Raw genomic sequence first — 25,440 nt, 5'->3', positions numbered from 1 at the left:
TCAGAACTTGAAATAAAACTACATTATTTATAAATGCGCATACTAATATCAAAATTGATTGATTACAATTTTCCAAATGTACCTAACTCTTACGGGTAATTTCTTTCATGAACAGTCATTCCTGAAAAAAAGATCTCTACCCTTCCATTTCCATTCCATACAATCGAACAACCATTCGTGAACTTTTGCGCGCCTCTGGCGCGCCGCAGTCTCTAGTTTCATTTAAGAGGGGAAGCAGTCAAGCTTCAAAATTAAATAAAGTGAAGAAAAAGATCCGAGGCACCACTGTCTCCTTTGCAGACGAGCTCGGCCCAATCGGGGGCCCATTTTCTCTTCCCGTGTCAGCCTGCTGCAAGCAGCAGGTCCTGGCCCCGCACAGATTAATGTGGCCCAAGATCTCCCCACCCCGCGCAAACAGTTTTGAGCTTTTCCATCCACCCCGGCACCGAAGCCAAGCAATGAACGCCTCTAATTCCATATCCAGAGCTGGGAGCCTGAGAGAGCTTCTGCCCAACATCCACAAACGCCCCCCCAAAAAACAACAAGAGGAAGGGCCACCGCAGGCTGTTAGTTCAGCCGGTGAGCGACATCTCCGGTTGCAGCCATGGCGTCCACCGTAACCGCAGCTAACAGCCATGGGAGAGCCCTGCACACCTGTACAGCCTCCGCCAGTGCGCTCACAGGTTGGAGCCGGCGCGCGCTCGCCGTGCCAGCACACCGCGTGCGGTCGCCGAGAGCTCGGGTCGTCGTCCGAGCCATCGCCCAGCGCGCGACCTGGTTGCCCGGGCTGGACCCGCCTGCTCACCTCGACGGCACGTCGGTTATCTGAAACTCTGATCTGCCAGTGCTTTTTTTTTTCTGCAGGTGACAATGTTTGTCAGGTGATAGTAGCATCTCTGATTGCAGGCTACCGGGCGACTTCGGCTTCGATCCCCTGGGGCTCGGGGAGGAACCTGCAGCCTTGAAGTGGTACGTGCAGGCCGAGCTCGTGCACTGCCGGTTTGCAATGGCAGGGGTCGCCGGCATCCTTGTAACCGACGTAAGTTACCTTGCCGACCTCGTTTTCTTACTCGCCTCAGCAATTGGAGGGAGCGAGAGAGATTTTTGAATAAATTTTCAGGGAGATGTGGATTAGTGGACGGGGCACCACATGAATAATGAATAATTAATTAACAACTGATGAATAGCGCAAAAAATTTGAATTAGCAATTGTAGGGCTTTACCCTGGTTAGAGGGAGCCCTTCCAGAAATTCTCTGTGGCCTGGGTGGGCCGCAGAGGGGGTTTGGAAATAGTTTTCAACCAGCAATTGACGCGCCTCGGTATTACCTCACTAGCTGCGTCATTGCCCCAAGCGCAAAGATGGGTTGCAACGATCGCCCACAGCCTGGCTTTATACACCCCTTGGGACGCGCGTCTGCTAATCCAGGCGGTGTGGTACTAACTAAGGGTCTGTTCGTTTCCAGCCTCTAAAGTCCAAAACCTCTGAACTTTAGAGGCTGGGATCCGAACGGCCATCTAAAACCGCTCTGATAGGACATTTAGAGGTCCAGAAATTTTAGAGCCTCCAACCCCTCTAACAGCCTCTAATCCCCGCCGCCGCCCCTTCCCGGCGCCTGTCGCCCGCGGCCCCTCCCCTGCCGCCGCCCCTTCCCGCCGCGGCCCCTGCTTCCCCCGCCACCCCTTCCCGGCGCCCCTTCCCGGCGCCTGTCGCCCGCCGCCCCTCCCCCGCCGCCGCCCCTCCCCTGCCGCGAGCTCCTCCCCCGCCGCGAGCCCCTCCCCCGCCGCCGCCCCTCCCCTGCCGCGAGCTCCTCCCCCGCCGCGAGCTCCTCCCCCGCCGCCGCCCGCCGCCCCCGCGAGCTCCTCCCCCGCCGCCCGCCGCGAGCCCGCCGCCCCTGCTTCTCCCCCGCGCGCTCGCCGCCCCTGCTTCTCCCCCCGCGCGCCGCCGCCCCTGCTCTTCCCCCGCGCGCCCGCCGCCCGCCGCAAGCTCCTCCCCCGCCGCCCCCGCCGCAAGCCCCTCCCCCGCCGCGAGCCCCTCCCCCGCCGCCGCCCGCCGCGAGCTCCTCCCCCGCCGCGAGCCCCTCCCCCGCCGCCGCCCGCCGCGAGCCCGCCGCCCCTGCTTCTCCCCCGCGCGCTCGCCGCCCCTGCTTCTCCCCCCGCGCGCCGCCGCCCCTGCTTCTCCCCCCGCGCGCCCGCCGCCCCTGCTCTTCCCCCGCGCGCCCGCGAGCTCCTCCCCCGCCGCCCCCGCCGCGTGCTCCTCCCCCCGCGTGCGCGCGTTAGGCCCTCCGGCCGTGCCGTGGTTTTAGAGGCCGTAACGAACACCCCTCTAATATACCTCTAAAATGTTTATACCTCTAATTTATAGATGTATATTTTAGACCCCTCTGATGCGAAACGAACACACCCTGAATAGCAAACCGACCTAGTACTTGTGTATCTGCCGGACTAGAGTTGCCGAATTGGGCCTTCCCTGCCTATTTCACGCCCTAATGATCGATCATGGGCCTAGTGGTCCAGTCGAGATTCACATGGTTCTAACGATCGGTAGAACAAAAGGCTCCATGCCTCCCCATCCTGATGTGTTCTGTTGCTTGTGCAGTTGCTCCGCGTAACAGGGATCCGGGATCTGCCGGTGTGGTTCGAGGCAGGTGCAGCGAAATTTGACTTCGCCAACACCACGTCACTCTTCTTCGTTCAGCTTCTCCTGATGGGGTGGGTAACTCAGCATATATACAGCTAAAAACATCTCGTCAGTGGTTAAAGAAAGTTCCAATGGCTCCGGAAGTTTAGAATGGCCTACCCTCTGATCTGACTTCACGGAAAACAAGACTGAATCGTTTCCTATTTGTAACTCTGATCCCCGGCAGATTCGCTGAAACCAAGAGGTATATGGATTTCAAAAATCCAGGATCACAAGCAGAGGAAGGGACCTTCATAGGGCTAGAGGCTGCACTCGTGGGTTCACAGCCAGGGTAAGTGCTGGAGCATTGTTTACCTGACAGGACTTTGCTTTTGCTACGCTCATTAAAAATCTTCATTTCATATTTCGACAGCTACCCTGGAGGTCCACTGTTTAATCCGTTAGGACTAGCGAAAGATATAGAGAATGCACACGAAGAGAAGCTGAAAGAAATCAAGAATGGTAGCTACATTCCTCTCAGTAGAATTTGCGAGCGAAGCAAGCCTACACTATAGTATTTACAGTTTGCTAACGTGGTTTATTACTGTCACAGGGAGGTTGGCAATGGTAGCAATGCTTGGCTTCATTGTGCAAGCATCTGTAACTCATGTTGGCCCCATCGACAATCTACTGACCCATCTTTCGGACCCATTCAACAAAAATATCATTCACGCACTCTCCTCTTCCTGAGAATTCTGTCCCCAATGCAAACTTTTGTTTTTCCTGTACAGTGCTATGGCACAAAAAGATCACAACGTTTCCCAACAGGAAGTGCGTTCTTTTAGCTCTGCTCTTTGCAAATTTTTCAATCATGATGAACGCTAAATATGGAACTTCAATAGCTAACAAACTGTGATTCTTGCAATTGATCGTAGTCGACCACATGCACTATGTTTGTACTCGACAACAAGCAGCATGCTGTGCCATTCTAACTAAATTAACCCAGGAAAAATCTCGCCTTCAATATAGATACAAGTTGAACCTATACATGAAAATTGCATGCCGGACGTTCGAGAAATAAAATGCATTCGCTTGTACTGTACATATATGAAATGAACAAAGAAAAAAAAAACCACATCTAGTTATCTACCATTCATCCGTATCAACTAGCTTGAGCCCCCAGCTCATATCTTCACAATGTCTTACATGCGGAACAAGCTTTCCTGTATCAGTTCCCCTCCTAGCTTTGCAATCATAGAAAGGTGGAGCATGAAAGCATGGTTCCATGGACATAACTTGACGGCAAGGTGGATTAGGCGCAGTGTGGTTTTCAGGTTTGAACATAAGCCACGTCTTCAGACCACTCAGAGCCTGAGCAACATACCCAAAAGTTGACCATGCACTTGTCACCATAACATCAGACAAGCTTAACAGATAAATCTCTGCCCATGCTTTCATGTTATGCATTTTCTTGTCAGAATCCTGATGCTCCTCGTGACTTGGCTGGTGAAAGCTAATGATCTCACCGTTCGTCGTTGGATGTTCCCAATACATGTTCCTGATTCTTTCGTAGTATCCAGAGTTCAAAGAAGTAACCAGAACAACTTTCGACCTGACTTTCCTTGTTGGGACAATTGGCAGTTGTGCATTAACCTCTGGTAGTAAATTTTCCTTCAGTGTACAAGAAAGGACCTGATCCAAGACATGCTGAAATGGACCGGTTTCAGTATCAAAGACTCTGATCTGGATACCCAACTTCTCGTCAGCTCTGGCAAGATAAGAGTCATAGTACCTTGTAATCAAGCCCCAGACAACGTTTGTAGGGTGGAACAAGTAACGTCCCAAGTGATGGAAAACAGCATCTTTCTGAGGAAACAGCCTCATGAGTTCCTCATGGTATGCTGGGATCAGAAAAAGTGAAGGTACAAAGTAATTATCTGATCTTAAGATCAGCCATGTGATCCTCTGAAGATGTTGCTGACTATGTTCGCAGAAAAAAAGCTTATCATAATCATCATAATCATGAGCCAGATGAAGATAAATAAAGGCAGGTTTGGGACCCTTGAAAGAACCATCAGAACGAATATTTTCAGTTTTCAGCATTTTTCCGTAACTCTCAGGGGAGCCAGTATTGAAGTTCTCAAATTGATTAATAGGGAAATCCGACGGTAATAACCACGAAGTTTCAGGGAATGGTTCACAGAAAAGATCTGCAGTGCCTTTATCTCCATCTACAAGTAAAACTCTATTTGTAAGGATGGCATAGAGAAATGCTGAGGTAATAGTTAAGATCCTGTTGCCAAGGCCACTATAAGATACCCATACCAAATAGTTGCAATCTCCAACCTCAATATCCTGACCAGATTTTAGCTGCTCAATAGCTTTGTTGTATGACTCTGTATGTGGGCCACATTTCTTCTGGAGAACCTCATGTTCTCTTAGTCTTTCCAGAAGGTATGTTGATGGTAAATGGGGCGATTCTTTACGATACAATGCTGATTGGTATCTACTTAGACATGACTGTTCATCAAAACCAGGAGCTAACAAGCCACCAATGAGTTTGTCCCTTTGAACTTTGGAAGACTCCATAGTTCCATGGCCCCCTGAAAATAGCCAGTGAATAGGCTGTTATCAGAATTCAGGTAGATAATTCATTTCCATCTTTGCAAAGATAAATGGAGATTTAAATCATTATTTGATTATCAGAAAACAACAGGAAAGAAAGGTCAGCTAATGGTGAATTACTAGAGTATTAACTAGAGTTCTCTCGAATTACCATTCCAGTAAAAAAAATTGTAGAATTTCAGATGCTACTCAATCTTTTCTAGTAAATGCTGAAAATGGGGTAGCACAATAGAGTAGGTATGCACCAGGCAGGCGGTGAATAAACATCAAGGCAGAACTTGAGTTCGACCTTTTGCCACTGTTTAAGATGGCAAACCAGAATAAACTAATTTATCTCAAATGATAGTGCAAATCAAAAGTCATGCAGCAAGATCATAGTACAGCATGCAGAACCCCACACATGAAGAATGGTGTTTACGTTGCAGGCGTAAAGCAGAGTAGGACTTAACGCGCACTGCGCCTAAAAATTCTACCATGAGAATTGAGAAGTGAGAAGACATTTCCAGTGACAGTGACCATCCCTCCCCCAAGGATCAAACTGTTGTAGGAAAACGAAAGGCTTGGAAACTTCTGAAAACTTTTTTACCCTCGAAACATACGGTGGAGTATGGACATCTCATGGAGCCTAAACATTCATTAAATACGTGACGTCTGCAATACAAGATGTCACGTCGCCGCCCATACAAAATATACTCGGGAATTCAGGACTACGACCGGACGGCGGTAGAAGAACAAGCCAAACAACGAATGCAAACTGCCAAACCGATGACCACGCACATGTAGTTAGTTTTTGACGTACCATCGCGCGGGCGGGCCTGGTGCAGGTCGCCACGGCCGTCGCCGGAGGGCCTGGCAGTGGCAGGATCCGCGTCAAGGAACTGGCCACCCCTCCTCGCCGCGGAGCCGCCCGCGAGCAGCAGCAGCAGGAACCCGCACGCCACGAGCGCCGTGACCGACAGCGGCAGCCCCGCGACCCGGCCCTTCCTCCCGCGCGGGTGCCCTGGCGGGGCCGCCGCCTCCGCCTGCGCCTCCGCCTGCGCCTGCGGCGTCGGCGGCGGCGAGCGGCGGATCCGCTCCTTGATGTCCATGCGGCGCGGCGCCCAGAGCCGAGCCGAACCGACCCGCGGGGGTTCTTGGGTTCTGGGCTTCCGCCGCGGGGGGGGGGCGCCCAGTGGAAAGCGCAGCACGGAGAGGTGTCCGCGAGGCGGGCGTTGCGCTTGCGCCGCGGCACGGAAGGCGCGGTTCGGGTGCGGAGCGGGCCCGCGCGGCTGAAATAGAAAGGGAGGGTGTGTACGTGGGACACCAGGGGAGCGGCGTGGCGCGGCACGTGACGGGGACCGAGCCGCACAGGGGGTTTTCGATGCGTTTGAGGTGAGGAAGGGTGGGGTCGGGACAGGTACGACGAGCGAGGACGTGATGGCACGACGGCGGAGTGGGGGCGGCGGGACGGGGGCGTGGGCGTCGTCGGCCCGGCGCTGCCGGCGGAACTGGAGCGCCTCGGCGTGGCGACAGCGCCAGGACGAGGAGACGTCGTGGCCTCGTGGGGCTTTCGCCTGTTCGGCTAATGGCCCCCGCTTGTTTCACTTTCACCAGATGCGGCGTCGGCGATGGAAAAAGCATGGACTTCGAACGTGCTACGGGCGAAACGCCAGAAACCCCCCAAAAAACCCCAAAAGCCGGACGGACGGCGCCGTCTGCCGTGCGGCCGTGCCGGTGCCGGGGAGTGGTTCTGGTTCCTGGCCTGCTGGGCGGGGGCGGGGGCGCCGGACACGCGGATCAGCGGATCGTGTGGCCGTGTGTGCGGGCCGGCCGTCCGGCCGGGTCATGAGGCTCGGATGGTGGGTTGGTCTTCCGCTTTTGGGCGCAATGAATGGGACTCCCGGGCGTGTGTCCAACTGTCCATGGACCTGTCACCACGCGCCAGTGGGCTCAATTCCAGTAGGGAGAGTGCAAATAGTGATCTTGCAGAACGGCAGAAAACCTGTCTCCTTCGATTTCGAACAGACACCTGGAAGTGGAGCAGCTCTACGCAAGAAGATTCATCGCCTTTTCTCCACTCCACATGTCGACAAGTCACAGAGACCTCGCTGACTACCCTACTCACTTCGAAAGCCGAGGTGATCCCATCTCGACAAAGGTAAAATGCAACATCCATATCACCGTGAGAAGCACCACGGCAGCCAACTTCATGTGCACTCTACGTTTCTAAAGAGACACACCTCGTCTCTCTTCTTTCCCCTTTAAAAGAACGTATAGTTCATCTTTTTCCCCTTAAAGACGGTTCCATTCCTCTTTACATGCAAAGATGATTGGTATCCTTCTTCGACTAAGGGCCTGTTTAGTTCCACCAAAACGCAAAAACGCAAAATGCAAACTTTTACTGTAGCAAAGGAATCTTGCTAATTTGAAGTACTAAATGAAGTCTACTTGCAAAACTTTTTGCATGGATGGGTTGTAAATCACGAGACGAATCTAATGATGCTAATTAATCCATAATTAAGCAATAATTAGCTGATGGTTACTGTAGCATCACTGTTGCAAAACATGGATTAAGTAGGCTCATTAGATTCGTCTCGCGATTTACAACCCATCCATGTAAAAAGTTTTGCAAATAGACTTCATTTAGTACTTCAAATTAGCAAGATTCCTTTGCTACAGTAAAAGTTTGCATTTTTCGTTTTTGCGTTTTGGTGGAACTAAACAGGCCCTAAGGATGTTTCAATTTGAAGTTGAAAAAAGGGCTTAGAGTTCAAAAGTAGAAAACAAAAGGCAGTACACTTCTGCTTTTCTATGGCTATAATTTAGGTTTATGTTCAGTTCATATCGATATATGCCAGCCAAATCTATCTGCACACTGCTTTCTGAACTTTAAAACCCAGCTGAACATCAGTGTGCAAATATAAACGCAGCGTAGCACCTCTGTCCTCAGGGCTTGAGGGTGAACGGTTGCACTCATGAGTATCTGAAAACTTACCACCTTCACGCACCAATTCTTCTGCAATCCATCAATATCTTAGTTGGGAAAACGCATCAATATCTTTGGTCGTTTGGACTCAACAACCTGAACAAGTCTAAAACAATCATCAGATCGAGAAAACCTCCTGATCCATGGTTTGGTCCCTGGCGTCATGTTGCTTGAATTTTTTCTTGACGAAATCAAAGCAAACGGAACCTTTCAGCTACCAGATCCACCTAAAACCTGCTCTGAATTTTCAACCCTTGTAGAGCTTTGGATCAACAAGCTTCAAACCCCAGCTCACGTCCTGGCAGTGCCTGACGTGCGGCAGCACCTCCCCGGTGTCCATCCCGCGCTTCATCTTGCAGTCGTAGACGTGCGGCGCGTGGAAGCACGGCTCCATGGACACGTCCCGGAAGCACGGCGGGTCCGGCGCCGACGTGAGGTTCTCCGGCTGCTTGTGCAGCACCCACGGCCTCGCGCCGCCGAGCCCCTGCGCCACGTACCCGAACGTCGACCACCCGCTGGTCACCAGCACGTCGCACAGGCTCAGCAGGTACATCTCCGCCCAGGCCCTGCCGTCGTGCGACCTCTTGCCGAACTGCTGCTGCCCCTCGTGGCTCGGCTGGTGCACGCTCACATCCTCGCCGGTCGCCGTCGCGCGGTCCCAGTACATCCCCTTGATGCGCTCGTAGTACCATGACCGGAGGGAGGTCATCAGGACGGCCGTGGACCTGGCGCCCGGCGCCGGCGCGGCGTGCTCCTCCGTGGCGAGAAGCTCCGGGAGCAGCTTCTCCCTCCACACGCACGACGTGATCTGCTGGAGGATGTGCGGCGACTGCGCGTGCCTGGGGTCGAAGTTGCGCACCTGGATGCCGAGCCGGAGGTCCGCCCGCGCCAGGTACGCGCGGTAGTAGCGCGTGACGAGGCCCCAGACGTGGTTGGTCGGGTGGAACAGGTAGCGCACCAGGTGGTGGAACACGGCGTCGCGCTCCGGGAAGAGCGCGTCGAGCTCCTCCTGGAACGCCGTGAGCAGGAACAGCCCCGGCACGGTGTACAGGTCGGTCCTCATGACCAGCCACTGGACGTTCGACAGCAGCCGCTGGTCGTCGTCGCAGAAGAACATCTTGTCCTCGTGGCCGTAGTCGTGATCGAGGTGGAGGTACGCGAACGCCGGCAGTTCCGCCGCCGGCGCGTCGGCACTGAGCACCTTGTTCCTCAGCATGTTGCCGTAGCTCTCGGCGGTGTCGATGCTGAAGTTGGTGTAGCTCGCCAGGGGGAAGTCCCGCGGGAGCAGCCACGTCGTGCCGGGGAACGGCTCGCAGAAGAGCTCGTCCATCTCGTTGCTCGGGTCGACGAGGAGGACGCGGTCGGTGAGCGCCGCGTAGAGGAACGCCGAGGCCGCGGCGAGGATGCGGTTGCCGAGGCCGCGGTACGAGATGGAGACGACGTACTTGCACTCCGGCGAGCCGACGCTCCTGCCGGTCCGAAGCTGCTCGATGGCGAGGTTGTACGCGTTGGTGTTCGGCCCGCACCGCCTCTGGAGCTCCTCGTGCTTCCGCAGCTTCGCGATGAGGTGCGGAGAAGGTCGCCGCCCCGGGTTCCGGCGGTACATGGAGGACTCGTACCTGCTGCGGCACGATCTCTCGTCGAGTCCGTCGGGCAAGAGGCCGCCGAGGAGCTTGTCAGGCGGGCTCCTCGCGTACGGGAAGGAGCCATCGCCGGAATCTGCAGCGGAGCAAATTGTCAGGTTGATGATGGACACGGGAGGTCGCGTGTGATGAGTAGCACGCACGCTGCGCATACCGAACATAAACTAAAGTGGGCTACATCAACCAGCCTTAAGCTGCGGCTACCATGCGAGCAACAGCAAAAGCAACATGGTCGAACTCACCTCGGCGCAGCCGGGCCCTGGCGGCGGCGATCCAGACCGCGGGCGCGACGCCGCCCCCGCCGTAGACGACGACGAACGGCGGCACGGCCATGACGAAGGCGACGAGCACGACGTTGACCACGGTGTTCCACCGCTTCCTGTCCAGAGCCAGGCTCTTCTTGCGCGGCAGGGGCCAGCGCTCCGCCCGAGCTCCCTCGGCCTCCGGCCAGCCGTCGCACGCCATCGCGCCCTGTGACACGGGGATCTCCGGCGCCGCGCCCTCGGCGGCGCAGAACTTGGGCTTGCGCTGCTGCATTTCTGCTGGATCGCTGGCTTGCCGACGGCCGGGTTTGGGTGTGCCTACTGCCTAGCTTAAGATGCAAGCGAATCCACGAGCTAGGAGTTGAAAATTGTACGTCGTTTTTGCGTTGGAATGGTCACACTGCTCATTTGATACTCACCGAGCTTCGTTTCTAGCAGTAGATTGGTAGGAGTAATTTTTTTCTTCTATCGATGCAGGGGTATTGGATTTCCTACTAATCGTAAGCTGTACTCCTGGGTGCAGCAGCTGCTGCCGCTATCAACAGGACACATTCGATTAATTACTGCAGAAGAGTATCTCCCTAGCTCGTCATACACTAACCAGTTGACTGGATCGAGTAGCGCAGCTGGTGGGTATCTCGAGGTGACCTTCTGACTCGTAGGGATCGGGCATTGTGGAAAGCTTGGTAAATGAACTGAAACCTAGACATTTTTTTACAGCACGGCAGAGTCGGAATGGTCTGCACATGGAGTCCAGATGAACTCGCTCTGGGAGAAAGCAAACTTTACTGCGAAACTTCGATGCTTCAACAAAAGGTCTCACCGACACTCAAAAGCTGCCAGACTCCCACAATACTTGCTAATCAAACAGTAAGCAGGCCAGAACAACATATTCTCAGGCCCAATAGTTCCTTCGTCAAGAACACATAATGGGCCCATCTTTTTTTCATTCGCTCTCTATTACATGGGTGGGAGAACAAACATAGGATTTCAGAAAAAAAAGAAAGATATTGAAAAGAAAAATTGACTTTTAAAACCCTTTTTATATGTAATGAAAAAGAGTTGCGATTTCTTCTTATTCCTGTAGAACATCTAGTAACAAGAATATAAAATCATAAATAGCGAATTTTTTTTGCCTTGCTCGATCTAAGTCCAAGGAAGAGATTGTTTTGCTTATTTGGATCATGAAACTGTTCGCTATTATAAAGTGAAATAATTTTTAATTCTGCACTAAAATAAAGTGTTTGTATATGTTTAATTTTTCAACTCATTCCTTCATGTAATCATCTCCCCTACTGAGCTGGGCATGTTTCCCTCCCGAGCTGGGCCCTTATTTGGGCTAAACCATTATTATTATCTGCTCTAAATGCTGTGCACTTAGAAAGCTGAGGGATTTAGCAGCCATAGGATGGAGAATGGGTGGCATCCAAGAAGGAGAACGTCACATGTGACTTTGCTTCCGCAAGTTAGAGAATTCACGCCGAACCGCATTGCAATCTTGCTGACTTTTGTTCTCTCCAACTCGTTTCCTGGTTTAAAGGCAGCAAGCGCTTTGATATGAAGCTAGACACAGAAAAATCACAAGGGAACTACACGAGGTGTTTTGTTCATTATAGTCATAGAAAAGGATGCCAAGACTTGGCCAAGATAATGACCAGGTGAGCATTGATCAGACAGTAAGCATATTTTCTTTTCATTCTTTTCCTTGGAATCAGAGAGCGAACAGATTAATGGACCTGTTTATCAACTTATCTACAGTTGGATCAAATACAGGAGAGGGAAAGAATACTACCGTATAGTTTCTTTTGCAACAAGAAAAAAAGAATTCTGCCCTAGTTAGCAAGAAAATCTGTCTCGAGTCCTGACAAAACTACAGCTACAACTGAGTTTCATTTACAATCTTCAGACCCCAGCTCACGTCCTCGCAGTGCCTCACGTAAGGCACCACCTTGCCCAAGTCAGTGTCCCTCTTTGCCTTGCAGTCGTAGAAGGGAGCCTGGTGGAAGCACGGCTCAATGGACATGGCACGGCCACACGGTGGGTCTGGCACCATGTGGTTCTCCGACCTGAACATGATCCATGGCTTCAGGCCAGCAAGCCCCTGAGCTGCGTACCCAAACGTGGAAAAGCCACTGGTGATTAGCTCATCGTTCATGCTCAGTAGATAGATCTCGGCAAGAGCCTTCATGTTGTGCTTCTTATTCCTTGACCTCTGGTACTCCTCGTGGCTTGGCTGGTACACTTTGACAGTAGTGCCATCAACTGTTGGGTGCTCTTCGTACTTCTTCTGGATCTGATAGCTGTACCAAGAGCTCAAAGAAGTAGTTAGAACGGCGATTGTTCGGTTATTCTGAGTATCAGCTGCTGCTCTCTCCGTCATACCAATTTCTGGCAGGAGCTTCTCATTCTGTGCACATGAAAGGATCTGATTCAAAATGTGTGGGAACGGGCCATTTCTTTGCAAGATGCCTTTGGTTTCATATATTCTGATCTGAATTCCCACTCTTTTTTCCGCTTTGGCCAGGTAGGACCGGTAGTATTTTGTAACAGAATACCAAATATTGTTTGTTGGATGAAAAAGATAGCGTGCTAAGTGATGGAAAACAGTGTCTTTCTCTGGAAACAGCCTTCTGAGTTCATCTTGGAAACCTGGAATTAGAAACAGGGACGGCACAAAGTACATGTCTGTTCTTATGATCAGCCATGGAACACCTAGCAGGAACTGCTGGTCGTCTTCGCAGAAGAAAAGTTTGTCATGGAAACCATAGTTACCATCAAGGTGGAGATACACATAGTGAGGTTGAATACCAGCCAAAGATCGATCTGTATTGCCACCGGCAACTTTATTCTGCAGCATGTTGCCATAGCTCTCTGGACTACTCTGAGTAAACTCGCCATAGTTCAGAGGGAAATCTGAAGGGATTAACCATGAGGTTCCAGGGAAGGGTTCGCAGAAAAGGTCACCAATCTCCTTGTAACGGTCCACAAGCAAAATCCGGTTTGTAAGTAGTGCATATAGGAATGCTGAAGTAATCTCAAGCATCCGATTCCCCAAGCCAGCATGGATAGTCAGTATCAGATAGTTGCAATCTGTCATATTGATGCTCTGACTGGACCTTAGCTGCTTTGATGCTTCCTTGTATGCTTTGGTTCCTGGACCACACCTTTTCTGCAGCACTTCTTGTTTCCTTAACCTCTCTATGAGGTACGGTGAAGGTATGCTTGGTGACTTGTGATAGCGTGCAAACTGATACCTGCTTCTACAAGATTTCTCGTCAAATCCCTCAATCAGAAGGCCACCCAGAAGTCTATCATACTCAATATATGGGGACGGAGATATATCATCAGACATATCATCTTGTATATCTGAAGAAGATGAAAAGGTTTTGAGTCAGTCACTGCAGCTTGTAATTCACTAACATATAACGAAACATGATGTTGGCACATGAGGACCGCCAAAGCCACAGGAGCTATGGAGTACTAGAAGTAGTTGGTACCATGTATCATTAAAAGGAAAGGTTACGAGAAAGCAGGCTGTAGACAAACACAATGCCAGGAAGAACCAACAGAAAGAGTGGCTATTCAATGAACAACGATGAAGCATGCAACTACGGTTAGCCCATAACAAGCCAATGTTAAATGTATGCATCTACCAATTTGAATGTAGGTAGGTTGTTTGATCTTTTCCCTATTAAAATTGCTTGCAAGTTGAAATAAATAATGCATCTACTTGGAGATCATTCATCACAGGCCTGCCCTTTCTGTAACTAAAGAGACTAGACAATGTGAAGGAAGCAGTTCCTTGCTGTTCCCTCTGCAGGAGGCAGTATTATACACATTCTAACACCATGAGCTGGACATGCATACACTTGTACTGGTATTCTTTGTATCGTATCACCAAGTGTAACATCTCCTCTGTTTGCCTACATTGCAGATCAATGTATTTTCCCATAATGAAAATTTTACTCCAGATTTTCTCACAACGAAGCAGGGTAGTATCTAAGTTTAAGTACATAATAAGAAAAATGTAGTAAGAGTCATCAGGACAACAACAAACCTCCTGACAAAGGACTATCTAGAATTCTCTAAACACAGTAAATCCTCCTGCTCCCTACAGACGTACTGTAAGGAGTAAGGACCACACATTCAAGAGACCATGGACAAATTGAACAAGCTGTCGCACAATTAGATCCATATCATTACAACTTTTTATGTTATGAAAGATCCCACTACAAAGTCGAAATCAGGTCACTGACATTGCAGTTTGTTTAAGTTTGAGACATGCCACTGATACACGTATACTGCATGTACTTTGCACATATCTGACAAAATTGCCCTTATCTTCAACAACGCAGTGATGATCTGATTAACCTAACTTACTTCGACAGGACTAAATTCAAACAAATTGAAACTTCCGATGTATTCCCTCCATTCTTTTTGATAGTTCTATTTCTAAAATTAAATCAACGCATGTACTTCTTCTTGGTCATTGTACCAAGATGAAATAGGACTATCAAAAAAAGAATGGAGGGAGTATCCACAAGTAGCCTTGCGGCCGAATGCGCATAAATAACTGACAGGTGAAGGCGTGAAGCTCACACAACCGTCGTGTGCTCCTACGAATACGGGGATAAGCAAGGCAGGAGCATGACGGCCAGGACACCGAGGAAGCACACCGTCAGCGCGGCGGGCCAGAGCCCCTCCGCCGCTGCCCTCTTCGTCTCCCCGCGGCCCGTCCCCATCGCCATGCCCTCTCAGTCACATGAGGTCGGCAGCGGCTCTTCTTTTCGTATTCGCGCCAGTCCGCGTGCCAGCAAGCGAGCGTCGCTGTCGGCTTTGGCCTTTTTTGGGACAGCAAGGGAGGGAGAGGGAGGGAGGGAGGGTCGAACGGTCGAACGAGGACGACTCCTGCCATCATCAGCGTGGGAGCAAGTTGAATCGGCGCAGGTGTGGGGCTACCGGCTAGTGGGCGAAGGACCGGTAGTGGCAAGTGGCTACCGGTCACTTGACGAATGGAACAGCAAGTGGCTGCTAGAGTGCTACTACTCCGTTAGCAGCCCCAGCCAGCTGCAGAAATCGGGCAGCCCTGCCTGCCCATGGCGACAGGGGAACAGAGGATAGCGTGTCGGGCCGGCCCTCTGCCAAAGACATTGGACCAGGCCACCAGGGACGAGGCCACGAGGGAGAAGGAACAGGGGAAGCGCGCCTCTGTTGCCTCTGTACAATTTTTTTGAACTTTATTACCCACCAGTACAAAATGGGAATCAGTGAGCTACTTTTGACACGGAACCACCAGTACAAACTTTATCATCCATGCAAAACGAGTGTTTTCTTTGAAAAAAAAAAGGCAAACATTTGAATTTTGCAGCGGATGAGCGGAACCAGGCCAGGATAGGAAAGGAAAGAAAACGTCAATTTTGTTTGATCTGGCATCCACCACGGGCCAAGTGCATGGAAGTTGCCGCAGGCGGCAGGCCGGTCCGGCCGGCCCTGTTCGGATTTTCTGTGGGCATCGCACTGGGTTTACCTGGCCGATGGCTATTGGCTAATCATAATCTCTGCATTTGTTTTTTCTAAAAAAAATCATATTCTGCATTTTGCGTATCATTTCAAAGCTAAAATTTATTTGTCAACTACCATAAACTAGTAGTACCATGAATGAATGATGGATGCGACCAAGCTCTCTAGTGGACAAAAACTACTCCGGATAAAGTAAGCCGGAGGTGGCAAAGGAATCTGCTTTGCTGGTCCGATCCAATCTCCTTGCATACCCATCCACCCGACGAAAGCCTCAAAGCTTCGATCCATCCCAGTCCCAGCTCTGATTTCCTGTCTACCGCCCATCGTGCTTGCTAGTGCCGTGCTGTCCCTCTGGAATCGCAGAGGCCACCGCTGTCGCACGAGGGCGAATTCTGCGTGGCCGCTCCGCATCCGATCCATGGGCGAAGAAATCGGCTCGGCTTAAGGATTATACTACCATCCATTAACCGGTGATCACGAAAGGTTGTACGGGCTAGTAGTTGCCATTGGGATTTGGCCACAGTTCATGTGTAGAAGAAGCAAGAACATACGGGTAGTGTGTGTACGGGCTTCGGGACGGAGTAGGCGCGGGCGGCGTACCTTGGTCGTCGTCTTCCTCGGGGGCCTCGAAGTCAAAGACCCACTGCGGCGAGGAGTCGGCCTGCCACCGCAGCAGGAGCAGGACGGCCGGGACCGTCAGCAGGCAGAGCACCAGGCCGGCGCGCACGGACGCGCGCCAGAGCCTGCCCCCGCCCCCGCGCCGCGCCTCCGTGAGCTGCTCCGCGGCGTGGTGGGGCGGCGGCGCCCGCTCCGTCTCCAGCCCGCCGCGCAGGGGCAGCCGCTCCTCGTCGCCCCCGCCCCCGCCCCCGTGGCTCTGGCTCGGCCTCCCCATCACCATGAGCAGCTAGCTACCGTGGACGCCTCATATATGCTCTGCGTCCCTCTTCGATGTCGCTCGCTGCTCGGCCCGGGGTCGTGGGCTATGCGGTTATCTGCTCTCCCTCCTTCCCTCTCGCTTCCTCTCTGTCTTGGTCGTGGCGGAGTGGTCAAAGGAGTACAGCCGCCACCGCGTGGGAGTGGGAGAAGGTTTGGACTTTGGAGGACTTCCACGGCCTGCAACCGGACTGGACGGGCCCAAGATGGGTTATGCCCATTGCATGGTTCGATGCTGGGCCATGCTCCAGTTTGATTTCGAACACGGGATTATCGAGTTCCCATGGCAAACATGGAGACAAATCTTCAACTCGCATCGCATGCCTGTATGTTGGAAGGTATTTTCCATAAATGCGATATCTTAGATATGCGCAGAAAAATAATAAGAGCTGTTTAGCCCAGCTACAAATTTATGTGCAGATTCCACAGAGATTTAAAATACTTTTAAATTGTATAAATCCATTTTATGAGCTAAATGCAGCTCCACTAGTTAGATTCTTTGTGCCAGAGCTTTCACATCAAGATTTGTGTCTTCAATTCAACACATGTCCATAGATAGCAAGTAGCCAAGTACTACGATAAATTTGTCAATCCTTATATGCCGGCTAATTATCTCCCAGAGGCATGTTTATACGAGTACACCATGTGTGCGCATTACCGTCACACCTCTTCATAGGTCACCCAAACTACTGTCTACTGTTCAGCTATCAAATTTCCCATTAATCCGAGGCATTGTAAATCAATAACCACTTATTAAAAGACCCATTAATTAAAAATATATTTTACCTCAAAATACAACGCATAACTTTATTCAAAACAGCCTCAAAAATTGTACTAAGACTGTTCTCTTTTATTATAGCATATATTGCAAGAAGATTATGATAATTTAAAGCACAAGTAAAATATTGAATCTAATGGTATTATTTCTTTACCATTATTATATCTAAGTATTGCTACGAAAAGTCTACAAAGTTTGAATATTAGAATGCGTGCGCACCTTATGTAGAAAGAAACAAATGGAATATATCGCTGTACACGGGTGTAAATTGGTGATGCTTAGATGCACCTTCAATTCTTTTTAGTTCAAATATTCATACTACTTCTATAAAATGATATCCTAGTTTAGAAAATTAGCACAAATCTCTATCTCTACTTTTTCTAAAGCAAGCAATGATTCCTTGCTCCGTCGATCGGATTCGTAATCGGATCTGGACAATCAATCGGAATTCTAACCGAAACTCGGAGAAAATTAGTCGGAATCCGGACAATCAAAACCTCGCGCGGCACGATATGTATACCGAATGAAAAAAATTGGTGGTCTCATGTTGGTCCAAATAAAATTTATATTACACGTATCAAGGCACGGATATTGTGCTGGTATTTGAATTAAATAGGGTTGAATCCAAGGATCGTCACTTTACACCCCTATCGATGTAGGACTTCCATGGACTAAGATTTGAAAATTTTGGCCATCAATACTTAAAGAATTATGTAAATCAACAATTCTGTTATGCAGTTATATACACAAGCTGACTTCAAAGCTAAGGGAACAACTTGAGACCTTTGTGCTCGTCCTCACAGTGCCCGGCGTAAGGCACCAGAGCTCCAATGTCCGTCCCCTCCGCCACACCGCACACTCGTCGCGGCGGCGCCTGAAGACAGGGCTCCACAGTCTTCGATCGGACGCACGCCGGATCAACAGGCGCTTCGGGCGACGGTGGCCGGAGAAGCACCCAGGGCCGCACGCCGGCGAGCCCGTGCGCGATGTACCCGAACGTCGACACCGCGGTGGTCACGATGCGATCGCAGAAGCTCAGCAAGTACATCTCCGCCAGCGCCCTCTGGTTGTGAGCGCGCGCCTCCGTGCGCTGCTCCCTCTCGTGGCTCGGCTGGTGCACCTCCACGAACTCCCCGGTCTCCGTCGGGTTCGCATAGTACACGCCGCGAATGCGCTCGTAGTAGTCGGAGAAGAGCGACGTCACCAGTATCGAGGTGAGCTTGTTGTTCCTGCTCCCCGACGCCACGGCCGAGGAGTGGTTCGCCGCCGCGCCGTCCTTGTGCGCAACCTTGGGCAGCAAGCCGGCCTCCTGCTCCGAGCACCTGAGGATCTGGCCGTACATGTTCTCGAACGCCACGGGCATCTCCGGGAAGACGCGTACCTGGAGGCCGACGCGCTCGTCGGCCCTGGCGAGGTAGGCCCCGTAGTACTTGCGCACGATGCCCCATACGTCGTTGGACGGGTGGAAGAGGTACCGGGCGAGGTGGTGGAACACGGCCTCCTTCTCCGGGAACAGCCGCGAGAGCTCGCGCTCGTAGGCCGGCATGAGGAAGAACATGGTGGCGAAGTACACGTCGGACTTGACCACAACCCAGTTGAACTTGGCGAGCACGCGCTGGTCGGCCTCGCAGAAGGCGGCGTCGGTGAAGGACTGGATGAGGTCCAGGAACACGTACGCGGGTAGGCTCTCGGCGGTGACGTTGCGGTGGTCGCGGCTCACGGCCCCGGCCTGCCGCATGTTCTTGTAGCTCGTCGGCGACCCCATGGTGAAAATGCCGGCGAAGTCGGTGATCGGGAAGCCGGCGGGGAGCGCCCAGGAGCTGCCGGGGAAGGGCTCGCAGAAGAGGCCGTCGAACTCCTGCGGCGCGTGCACGAGCAGGACGCGGTCGGTGAGGAGCGCGTACAGGAAGGTGGATGCGAGCGAGAGCATGCGGTTGCCGAGGCCGTTGATCGGCGTCCAGACGACGTACTGGCACTCCGAGCGCGCGGCGTTGCGGCCGGACCGCAGGTGCTCGACGGCTTCCTTGAACAGTGGCGCGCCGGGGCAGCACCGCCGGTGCCGGGCCTCGTACCGCCTGAGGCGCTCCAAGAGGAAGGTGGATGGCCGGAACGGTGACGGGCGGCGGTAGAGAGACGACGCGTACCGGGAACGGCAGGAATTCTCGTCGAAGGCCGGCGAGAGGAGCCCGCCGAGGAGACGGTCCTGGTCGTGCCGAGTCGGCGGGGCCGGTCCCGCGACATGTTCATGGACAAGCGATGCTTCGTAAACTGCACGGTACAAATGAAGTCGATTAGTTTGGCACCTGAGAAATCTCAGATTTCTGAGGGGACGACGTACAGTTTCAAATCATTAGTTTGCTTAACAGATTTCTTCTTTCTAAAAATCCAAAACTACAACTCCATATGTCCAAATTAAAACGTCAGTGTTCATAACAAACGCGATAAAAAGCGAAGAAACCGTTCGAGGAATCCACTACTCTGCGGCTAGGTTGACTCAAACTGAACTCGGCATGCATGCGCACCACCAAACGAAGAGCCAAAGTTCACCATTGGTTAATGTTAATACCTGGCTTTTGCACGAACTCGCTTCCTGGCGACGATGAGAATGAGGGCGGGTTCCCGGCGCCGCCGAAGGCCAGCACGAGCAGCGTCGAGGTGGCCAAGAACCCCATCACGACCACCTCCACCCGCGCGGGTGCGCGCCATCCCGGCCACGGCCACCGCCAAGCCTCCTCCTCGTTGCCGCCGCTTCCGTCCCTCCCGGCGCCGTGCCGCTCCCCGCCGGGCACAACCTTGCTGTGCGCCGCCGCCGCGTCCATATCACCGCACCGGCAGGCACCTCCGTAGAGGCTCACGCCTCTTTCTCCGCTCTCCGCGCCCCGCCCATATACTAGTGATTTTGCAGATTTTGCATCGCACGCAGGAATGCACACACTGCTAAATAAACTACTGTATTATTGACACTGCTGCATTCCAGACGCCGGTTGCCGTCAACGGCTTTGCATCCTCATCGTGATGCAGTAAACTCAGCAGCGAATAGCGTAAGGACGGGGGCAAGCTGAGACGCTGACCGTGCATATAAAACACACAACGAGGGGAACGCTTGCTCGGCCAGCTCGCGCTGTCGGCTCCTTGCGCTCTCCCGTCCCTGCGTGCGTGCGTGCGCATCGAGGTATGCGACGCTGATAAATACTCCTATAAATAAACGAGTGCGGCGTGGATCACTGTGTTGATAGAAAAAAAAACACGCCATCGAATGAGCAGTTGAGCACTGAATGTCTAGCTTCCGAAGACTCTCAGTGCAGTGACTGTGCCTCTGCGAAAACCGGATGCATATGGAGTTAGTGAGTTGAACGTTTGAAACGCTCTCTTTGGAACTGCTTGTTTTGCACCCACACGTCAACACACCAAAATTAGTTTGTGAAGTCTCATGGTGAATTATTGGCATTGTTATTGTGGAGCTCTGATTGAAGCTTTTGTGTTGCACCTTTTTTTTTCTTAAAAAAAATAATCTCATGCTTGCAGGTTCCAACGTCGATTTCATCATGAAGACAATAAAAATGCAAAGGAAACAAGTCCAAGAACATCGATCTGCATCGCTGAATTCGACATGCGTGTGTACTAGCACCAAACGAACTTTACCTGGCTTTTGAACGAAGAACCCGGTCCCTGGCGCCGACGAGAACGCGGCCATTCTTCCGGTACGGCCGCCGAACACCATCACGAGCAACACCAAGGCGCCCAAGAACCCGACCGCGGCCACCACCCCCGCCCGCGCCGCGGCGCGCCATCCCCGCCACCGCCACTCCTTGTCGCTGCCGCCAGGCTCGCCACTCCCAACCGCCACCTTGCGCGCTCCCCGCGGCGTTCGCGCCCTCGCGTCCATCGGCAGAGCAGAGGAGCACCCGCTCTTCCCTCGACGCGCGCGCTTCCTCTGCCCTCGCTGACCCAACAAGTATATACCGGCAGCACGTACAATGATTGTGTTCGTTTGCCGCAACACGCATCGCATCTTCTCGAACCATTGTTGACGCCGCCTTCCAGACGCCAAATCGTCGTCGTCAACGGCTTCGCATCATGGATACATACATGACGATGCGGCGAGCACGCACGGCACAACTAGGGGAATGCTTGCTTGCTCGGCCAGCCTAGCACGTGGACACATTGTTAATTCCTACCTGCAGGAAGTAAGTTGCACCCGTGACAGGTACCGGTTTTACATGGACACTTGGCGATCCCGCTGCGGTGCCTCGTCGGGCAACCATGCCGTGGCCGTGGAGGAAACGGCCTGCCCGGCGACTCCACGGCACGGGGTTCCTCGCCAGATTTTAAAACTGGTAACTTAATCATTGTCGCGAGCAATTTATAATCCAGAGATAAGAAACAGTTTATGTTCCTGTTGATAAGCTCGATCTGTGTGTACATATTTGCAAATTGTTTTACGACGAACGAATTTGAATACGGTGCAGAGAAAACCATCTCTGCAACTTCCGCTTGTACAGGTCGGTACCGGAAACGAATGGAATACAGCGAATGCTCCAAAAGGCCTGCCTAATTACTCGTACTCCACAGGGGACGCAGTTCTGATTCTGGAAGGGGAATCGGAATCGGATTTTGGATTCGGATCAAGCGACTGCCCGCGACTCAAGAGTTAGCTGTCGAACAGCTTGAGGCCGAACCCGACGTCCTCGCAGTGCCGGACGTAGGGCTTGACGGCGGCCACGTCGACGTTCTTCTTGGCCCTGCACCCGAGCTGGGGCGGCGAGTGCAGGCACGGCTCCACGGACGCGGACCGGACGCACGCGACCGCGGAGACCTCCTTGTCCCAGTCCGGCCGGAGCAGGATCCACGGCTTCACGCCGGCGAAGCTGTAGGCGACGTACCCGAAGGTGGACCACGCGGTCATCGCGATCTTGTCGCAGTAGCTCAGAAGGTAGATCTCCGCCAGCGCCTTCTGGTTGTGCTCGTTCGACGTGTACTGCTGCTGCTCCTCGTGGCTGGGCTGGAACACCGCCACCACCTCCCCGTTCCGGGTGGGGCTCTCGTAGTACATGCCCCGAATCTTCTCGTAGTACCCCGAGTAGAGGGACGCGATCAGGACGGCCTTCACCTTCCCCGCGGCGCCGCCCGCCGTGTGGTTCGCCGGCTCGGCGGCGCCGGCGAGCTCCGGCAGCAGCCGCTGCTCCCTGATGCACCGCATCAGCTGGTCGTACATGTTCTCGAACTTGATCGGCTTCTCCGGGAAGATCCGGATCTGGAACCCGATCTTCTCGTCCACCCTGGCGAGGTACGCCTCGTAGTATCTTCTGATGATGCCCCAGACCTTGTTCGTCGGGTGGAAGAGGTACCGTCCCAGGTGATGGAACACGGCCTCCTTCTGCGGGAACATCCTCGCGAGCTCCTCCTCGAACATGGGCGTCAGGAACAGCGCCGGCGCGAAGTAGCTGTCGGACTTGAGCACCATCCAGTTGAACTTGCCGAGCACCACCTGGTCCTCGTCGCAGAAGACGTTGTCGGAGAGCTTCAGCTGGAACTGCTCCACGTGGAGGTACACGTAGGGCGGCAGCGACGACGCCGGCACGCTGTTGGGGTCGTCGTTGCGGACGACGCCGCTCTTGAGCATGTTGGCGTAGCTCTCCGGCGCGCCGATGTGGAGCTTGTGCGGGTTGTTCTCCGGGAAGTCACCCGGGAGCACCCACGAGCTGCCCGGGAACGGCTCGCAGAAGAGGCCCTCCTGCTCCGGCGCGACGTGCATGAGGAGCACCCGGTCGGTGAGCAGCGCGTACAGGAAGGTAGAGGCGATGGTGAGCATGCGGTTGCCGAGCCCGTTGCAGGGGAACCACACCACGTACTTGCACTCGGAGTGGTCGGCGTTGCGACCGGCCTTGAGCTGCTTGACGGCACGCCGGTAGCGCTTGGTCCCCGGCCCGCACTTCTTGTGGTACGCCTCGTACTTGCGCAGCTTCTGCGCGAGGTAGGGGGAGAGCGGGAAAGGGGATGGCTTCCGGTAGAGGTTCGATCTGTAGCGGCTCTGGCAGGAGGATTCGTCGAATCCCGCCGAGAGCAGTCCTCCCAGAAGCATGTCGGGGGAAGGAGATGATGCGGTTGATGCAGAGACGTTCTTCGGAGTAACAGATTCTGGTTCTGCAGAGAAGATTCTTCACTGGATGAGTTGAAAAAAAAATATGGCGGAAATTTTTTCCTCATCATAATAAGTTCAAAAAAATATCATTCAATAAGATACTGACAGGTGGGCCCTACGACCATACCATCGACACCTGATGATGGTTTCTTTCCCTTTAAAACCTGGATGGTAGCCGGTGGATATATGGAATCAGCATGCAGTACAAAACGTTTAGCATACAAAGCACCATGATTCTGAAATTTCACTGATGTTTCGGTATCTGAATGTATGGTGTTTTCTTACACGCAACCATCTATATTCTTCAGAAGCACATAAGAATGGTTAGCGTCTTTCTTTTTCTGAAAGCAATTGGCTAGATGCTTCTTTACTCTGGCCAGAAACAGGGCCATCGAGCTAGTCATCAGCAAGAAATTAGACAAGAGAACAAAGCCAAAACCCAAAAAGTCAGTTCAAAATATACAAATGGATTATTGCCAGCTGAAGACCCAGCATATGTTTCATCTCTCGTACTCTCAAAATACCAAAAAGAAAGGATTAGAAAAGGGAAATTCTGAAATTGTGTCCATTTCATTAATGGCTTGTCACGTTTCAACCCTGAACTGGAATATCATAGCAAAAATATGGGCAGATCATCACTTTCTTAAGTTTCAGTTTTGAGTTTATATCAGCATTATTGCTGGGGATAAATGTGATCACGGGAACTGTACACTCTGGACTGGGAGACTATTCTTTTCTAGAAAAAAAAAACCCTCCATTCCCCTTAAGGCCCCGGCTAGAGGCTACTTTAAGAAGTAAGAACAATAGTACGTCTCCTGTAGCCTGGGCCACTCAAGCAAAGCCTGGGCCAGTGGGGCCATCTAGAAGACATTTCGCAGATGGGCAGAAGCTACCCCTTTCAAAGAAACAGTGGTGAGGTAGGACAAGATCCGGGCAATGATGCACCGACGTGGTGCGGTGGTGCCATCAGGACACCGCGCCCACGCTGACACAACAAACAGGGCTCCTCTGTATCCCTCCAGAAGCTCACTGTTCAAGCACGCTGCAAGTCGGATCTGAGTTCCCGATCCCGGGCCCAAAAATGGATTTGTTCGTGCATGAAGTAGATCGGCGATCACAGCACAGATTTGGACTGCCTAGGCAAGCCTGATCCGCAGTTCGTACGCAGAATTCAATTAAAGTGATCTGATCAGGACGCGGTTTGCTCCGCCATGGCCAATTGGCCGTAATGCCAGTGTACCAGATAGAAGCACGACCGGATCAACGGTGACGTCGTCAAGAATAGGAGGCTGAGCTACCTCCTGACGAAACGCCAATCTGCTCTGCCCCTCCGCCATGAGGAAGGAAGAAGGAGCAGAATTGCTTACGACACCAGCTGCTTGTTCATACGCCAACGGCCAACCCCGTCCGAGAATTGGGGCGCAAAACGCGAGAATTTCCCACGCGCACGCCGCCGGTCAACGAGCTTCTTCTCCGGCGTGGGAAGGACGCGATCTCCCGAATTCACAAGCCGAAACAACGGGGTAGTAGCAGAGGGCAGGAAGCTTACTTTTGCTTTGCGGCGTCGCGCCGCGGTCGCCGGCGGCGACGTTGCGCGCGACGACGGGCGGAGACGGGGAGGACGAGGGGAAGGAGCCGCTGCCCCAGCGGCCGCCGAAGACGAGGAAGAGGAGGGGCAGCGTGAGGAGGAAGCCGACCAGCACCATCTCCGGGCGGACGCCGGCGCCGCGCCACCCGGCGCGCTTCTTGTCGTCCTCGCCGCCGGCCGGAGCCCGGGGGCTCCGCGACCGCTTCACGTCCATCCCCTCTTCTCCACACGCCTGCGGCTCCCTTCTTGGCTGCCTCTTCTATGCTCTCGTTTGATCCGTGTGTTGACACGGCTTGCTTGTGCCGGCTTTTCTCCTTGTCCTTGTAGCTGGTCAACCTGGTGGAAGCTGCGGGCCGGGGGCTTGA

The 25,440-nt window shown here is 52.8% G+C and overlaps 6 protein-coding genes and 1 non-coding gene across 10 annotated transcripts; 1 reads left to right on the top strand and 6 right to left on the bottom strand.

Moving 5' to 3' along the window:
- Nucleotides 1-485: 485 nt before the first annotated feature.
- On the top strand, nt 486-3,466 carry LOC112885434 (photosystem I chlorophyll a/b-binding protein 5, chloroplastic). Its single transcript, XM_025951059.1, has 6 exons — nt 486-816; nt 907-1,039; nt 2,598-2,710; nt 2,866-2,970; nt 3,052-3,140; nt 3,232-3,466. The coding sequence occupies exons 1-6, from the start codon at nt 605-607 to the stop codon at nt 3,366-3,368; spliced, it is 789 nt and encodes a 262-aa protein (XP_025806844.1). The 5' UTR covers nt 486-604; the 3' UTR covers nt 3,369-3,466.
- Nucleotides 1,216-1,362, bottom strand: LOC112879164. The gene has a single exon (XR_003225988.1). It is a non-coding gene; the product is annotated as a U4 spliceosomal RNA (small nuclear RNA).
- A 288-nt stretch (nt 3,467-3,754) lies between the features above and the next one.
- On the bottom strand, nt 3,755-6,331 carry LOC112885421 (galactoside 2-alpha-L-fucosyltransferase-like). The gene is made up of 2 exons (XM_025951046.1): nt 6,043-6,331; nt 3,755-5,221 (listed from the first exon to the last, which is right to left on the bottom strand). The coding sequence occupies exons 1-2, from the start codon at nt 6,329-6,331 to the stop codon at nt 3,765-3,767; spliced, it is 1,746 nt and encodes a 581-aa protein (XP_025806831.1). The 3' UTR covers nt 3,755-3,764.
- Nucleotides 6,332-8,277: 1,946 nt separating this feature from the next.
- On the bottom strand, nt 8,278-10,223 carry LOC112875080 (galactoside 2-alpha-L-fucosyltransferase-like). Its single transcript, XM_025938783.1, has 2 exons — nt 10,094-10,223; nt 8,278-9,927 (listed from the first exon to the last, which is right to left on the bottom strand). The coding sequence occupies exons 1-2, from the start codon at nt 10,182-10,184 to the stop codon at nt 8,456-8,458; spliced, it is 1,563 nt and encodes a 520-aa protein (XP_025794568.1). The 5' UTR covers nt 10,185-10,223; the 3' UTR covers nt 8,278-8,455.
- A 1,556-nt stretch (nt 10,224-11,779) lies between these two features.
- Nucleotides 11,780-16,681, bottom strand: LOC112890914 (galactoside 2-alpha-L-fucosyltransferase-like). Of its 3 annotated transcripts, none has more exons than XM_025957797.1 (2): nt 16,235-16,681; nt 11,780-13,480 (listed from the first exon to the last, which is right to left on the bottom strand). In XM_025957797.1, exons 1-2 carry the CDS (start codon nt 16,530-16,532, stop codon nt 11,991-11,993), a joined length of 1,788 nt encoding a protein of 595 aa, XP_025813582.1. In that variant the 5' UTR covers nt 16,533-16,681; the 3' UTR covers nt 11,780-11,990. The 3 variants fall into 3 exon arrangements, with proteins under 3 accessions (XP_025813582.1, XP_025813595.1, XP_025813589.1); XM_025957810.1 differs by having other exon boundaries at nt 16,186-16,292; XM_025957804.1 differs by lacking the exon at nt 16,235-16,681 and adding an exon at nt 14,714-16,171.
- A 1,239-nt stretch (nt 16,682-17,920) lies between these two features.
- LOC112873727 (probable fucosyltransferase 8) lies at nt 17,921-21,237 on the bottom strand. The gene is made up of 2 exons (XM_025936758.1): nt 20,988-21,237; nt 17,921-19,613 (listed from the first exon to the last, which is right to left on the bottom strand). The coding sequence occupies exons 1-2, from the start codon at nt 21,229-21,231 to the stop codon at nt 18,109-18,111; spliced, it is 1,749 nt and encodes a 582-aa protein (XP_025792543.1). The 5' UTR covers nt 21,232-21,237; the 3' UTR covers nt 17,921-18,108.
- A 485-nt stretch (nt 21,238-21,722) lies between these two features.
- On the bottom strand, nt 21,723-25,439 carry LOC112902309 (galactoside 2-alpha-L-fucosyltransferase-like). Of its 2 annotated transcripts, XM_025971331.1 has the most exons (3): nt 25,037-25,142; nt 23,615-23,651; nt 21,723-23,489 (listed from the first exon to the last, which is right to left on the bottom strand). In XM_025971331.1, exon 3 carries the CDS (start codon nt 23,425-23,427, stop codon nt 21,997-21,999), a length of 1,431 nt encoding a protein of 476 aa, XP_025827116.1. In that variant the 5' UTR covers nt 23,428-23,489; nt 23,615-23,651; nt 25,037-25,142; the 3' UTR covers nt 21,723-21,996. The 2 variants fall into 2 exon arrangements, with proteins under 2 accessions (XP_025827116.1, XP_025827110.1); XM_025971325.1 differs by lacking the exon at nt 23,615-23,651 and having other exon boundaries at nt 25,037-25,439.
- Nucleotide 25,440: the final 1 nt, after the last annotated feature.

The sequence above is a fragment of the Panicum hallii genome, chromosome 1 (assembly GCF_002211085.1).
Source record: "Panicum hallii strain FIL2 chromosome 1, PHallii_v3.1, whole genome shotgun sequence".
Classification (NCBI taxonomy): Eukaryota; Viridiplantae; Streptophyta; class Magnoliopsida; order Poales; family Poaceae; genus Panicum; species Panicum hallii.
Note: the sequence above shows the minus strand (reverse complement) of the source record. Positions and strands in the feature narration are given on the sequence as shown.

Coding starts and splice junctions, on each gene's coding strand:
- LOC112885434 (XM_025951059.1), top strand. CDS start 605: ATGGCGTCCACCGTAACCGCAGCTAACAGCCATGGGAGAGCCCTGCAC. Junction 2,971..3,051: donor CTCGTGGGTTCACAGCCAGG/GTAAGTGCTGGA, acceptor ATATTTCGACAG/CTACCCTGGAGGTCCACTGT. Junction 3,141..3,231: donor GCTGAAAGAAATCAAGAATG/GTAGCTACATTC, acceptor TTACTGTCACAG/GGAGGTTGGCAATGGTAGCA.
- LOC112885421 (XM_025951046.1), bottom strand. CDS start 6,331: ATGGACATCAAGGAGCGGATCCGCCGCTCGCCGCCGCCGACGCCGCAG. Junction 5,222..6,042: donor CCAGGCCCGCCCGCGCGATG/GTACGTCAAAAA, acceptor GGCTATTTTCAG/GGGGCCATGGAACTATGGAG.
- LOC112875080 (XM_025938783.1), bottom strand. CDS start 10,184: ATGGCCGTGCCGCCGTTCGTCGTCGTCTACGGCGGGGGCGGCGTCGCG. Junction 9,928..10,093: donor CAGGGCCCGGCTGCGCCGAG/GTGAGTTCGACC, acceptor GCTCCGCTGCAG/ATTCCGGCGATGGCTCCTTC.
- LOC112890914 (XM_025957797.1), bottom strand. CDS start 16,532: ATGGTGATGGGGAGGCCGAGCCAGAGCCACGGGGGCGGGGGCGGGGGC. Junction 13,481..16,234: donor CGAGGAAGACGACGACCAAG/GTACGCCGCCCG, acceptor CATCTTCTTCAG/ATATACAAGATGATATGTCT.
- LOC112873727 (XM_025936758.1), bottom strand. CDS start 21,231: ATGGACGCGAGGGCGCGAACGCCGCGGGGAGCGCGCAAGGTGGCGGTT. Junction 19,614..20,987: donor GTTCTTCGTTCAAAAGCCAG/GTAAAGTTCGTT, acceptor TGTACCGTGCAG/TTTACGAAGCATCGCTTGTC.
- LOC112902309 (XM_025971325.1), bottom strand. CDS start 25,289: ATGGACGTGAAGCGGTCGCGGAGCCCCCGGGCTCCGGCCGGCGGCGAG. Junction 23,490..25,036: donor CGCGACGCCGCAAAGCAAAA/GTAAGCTTCCTG, acceptor TCTTCTCTGCAG/AACCAGAATCTGTTACTCCG.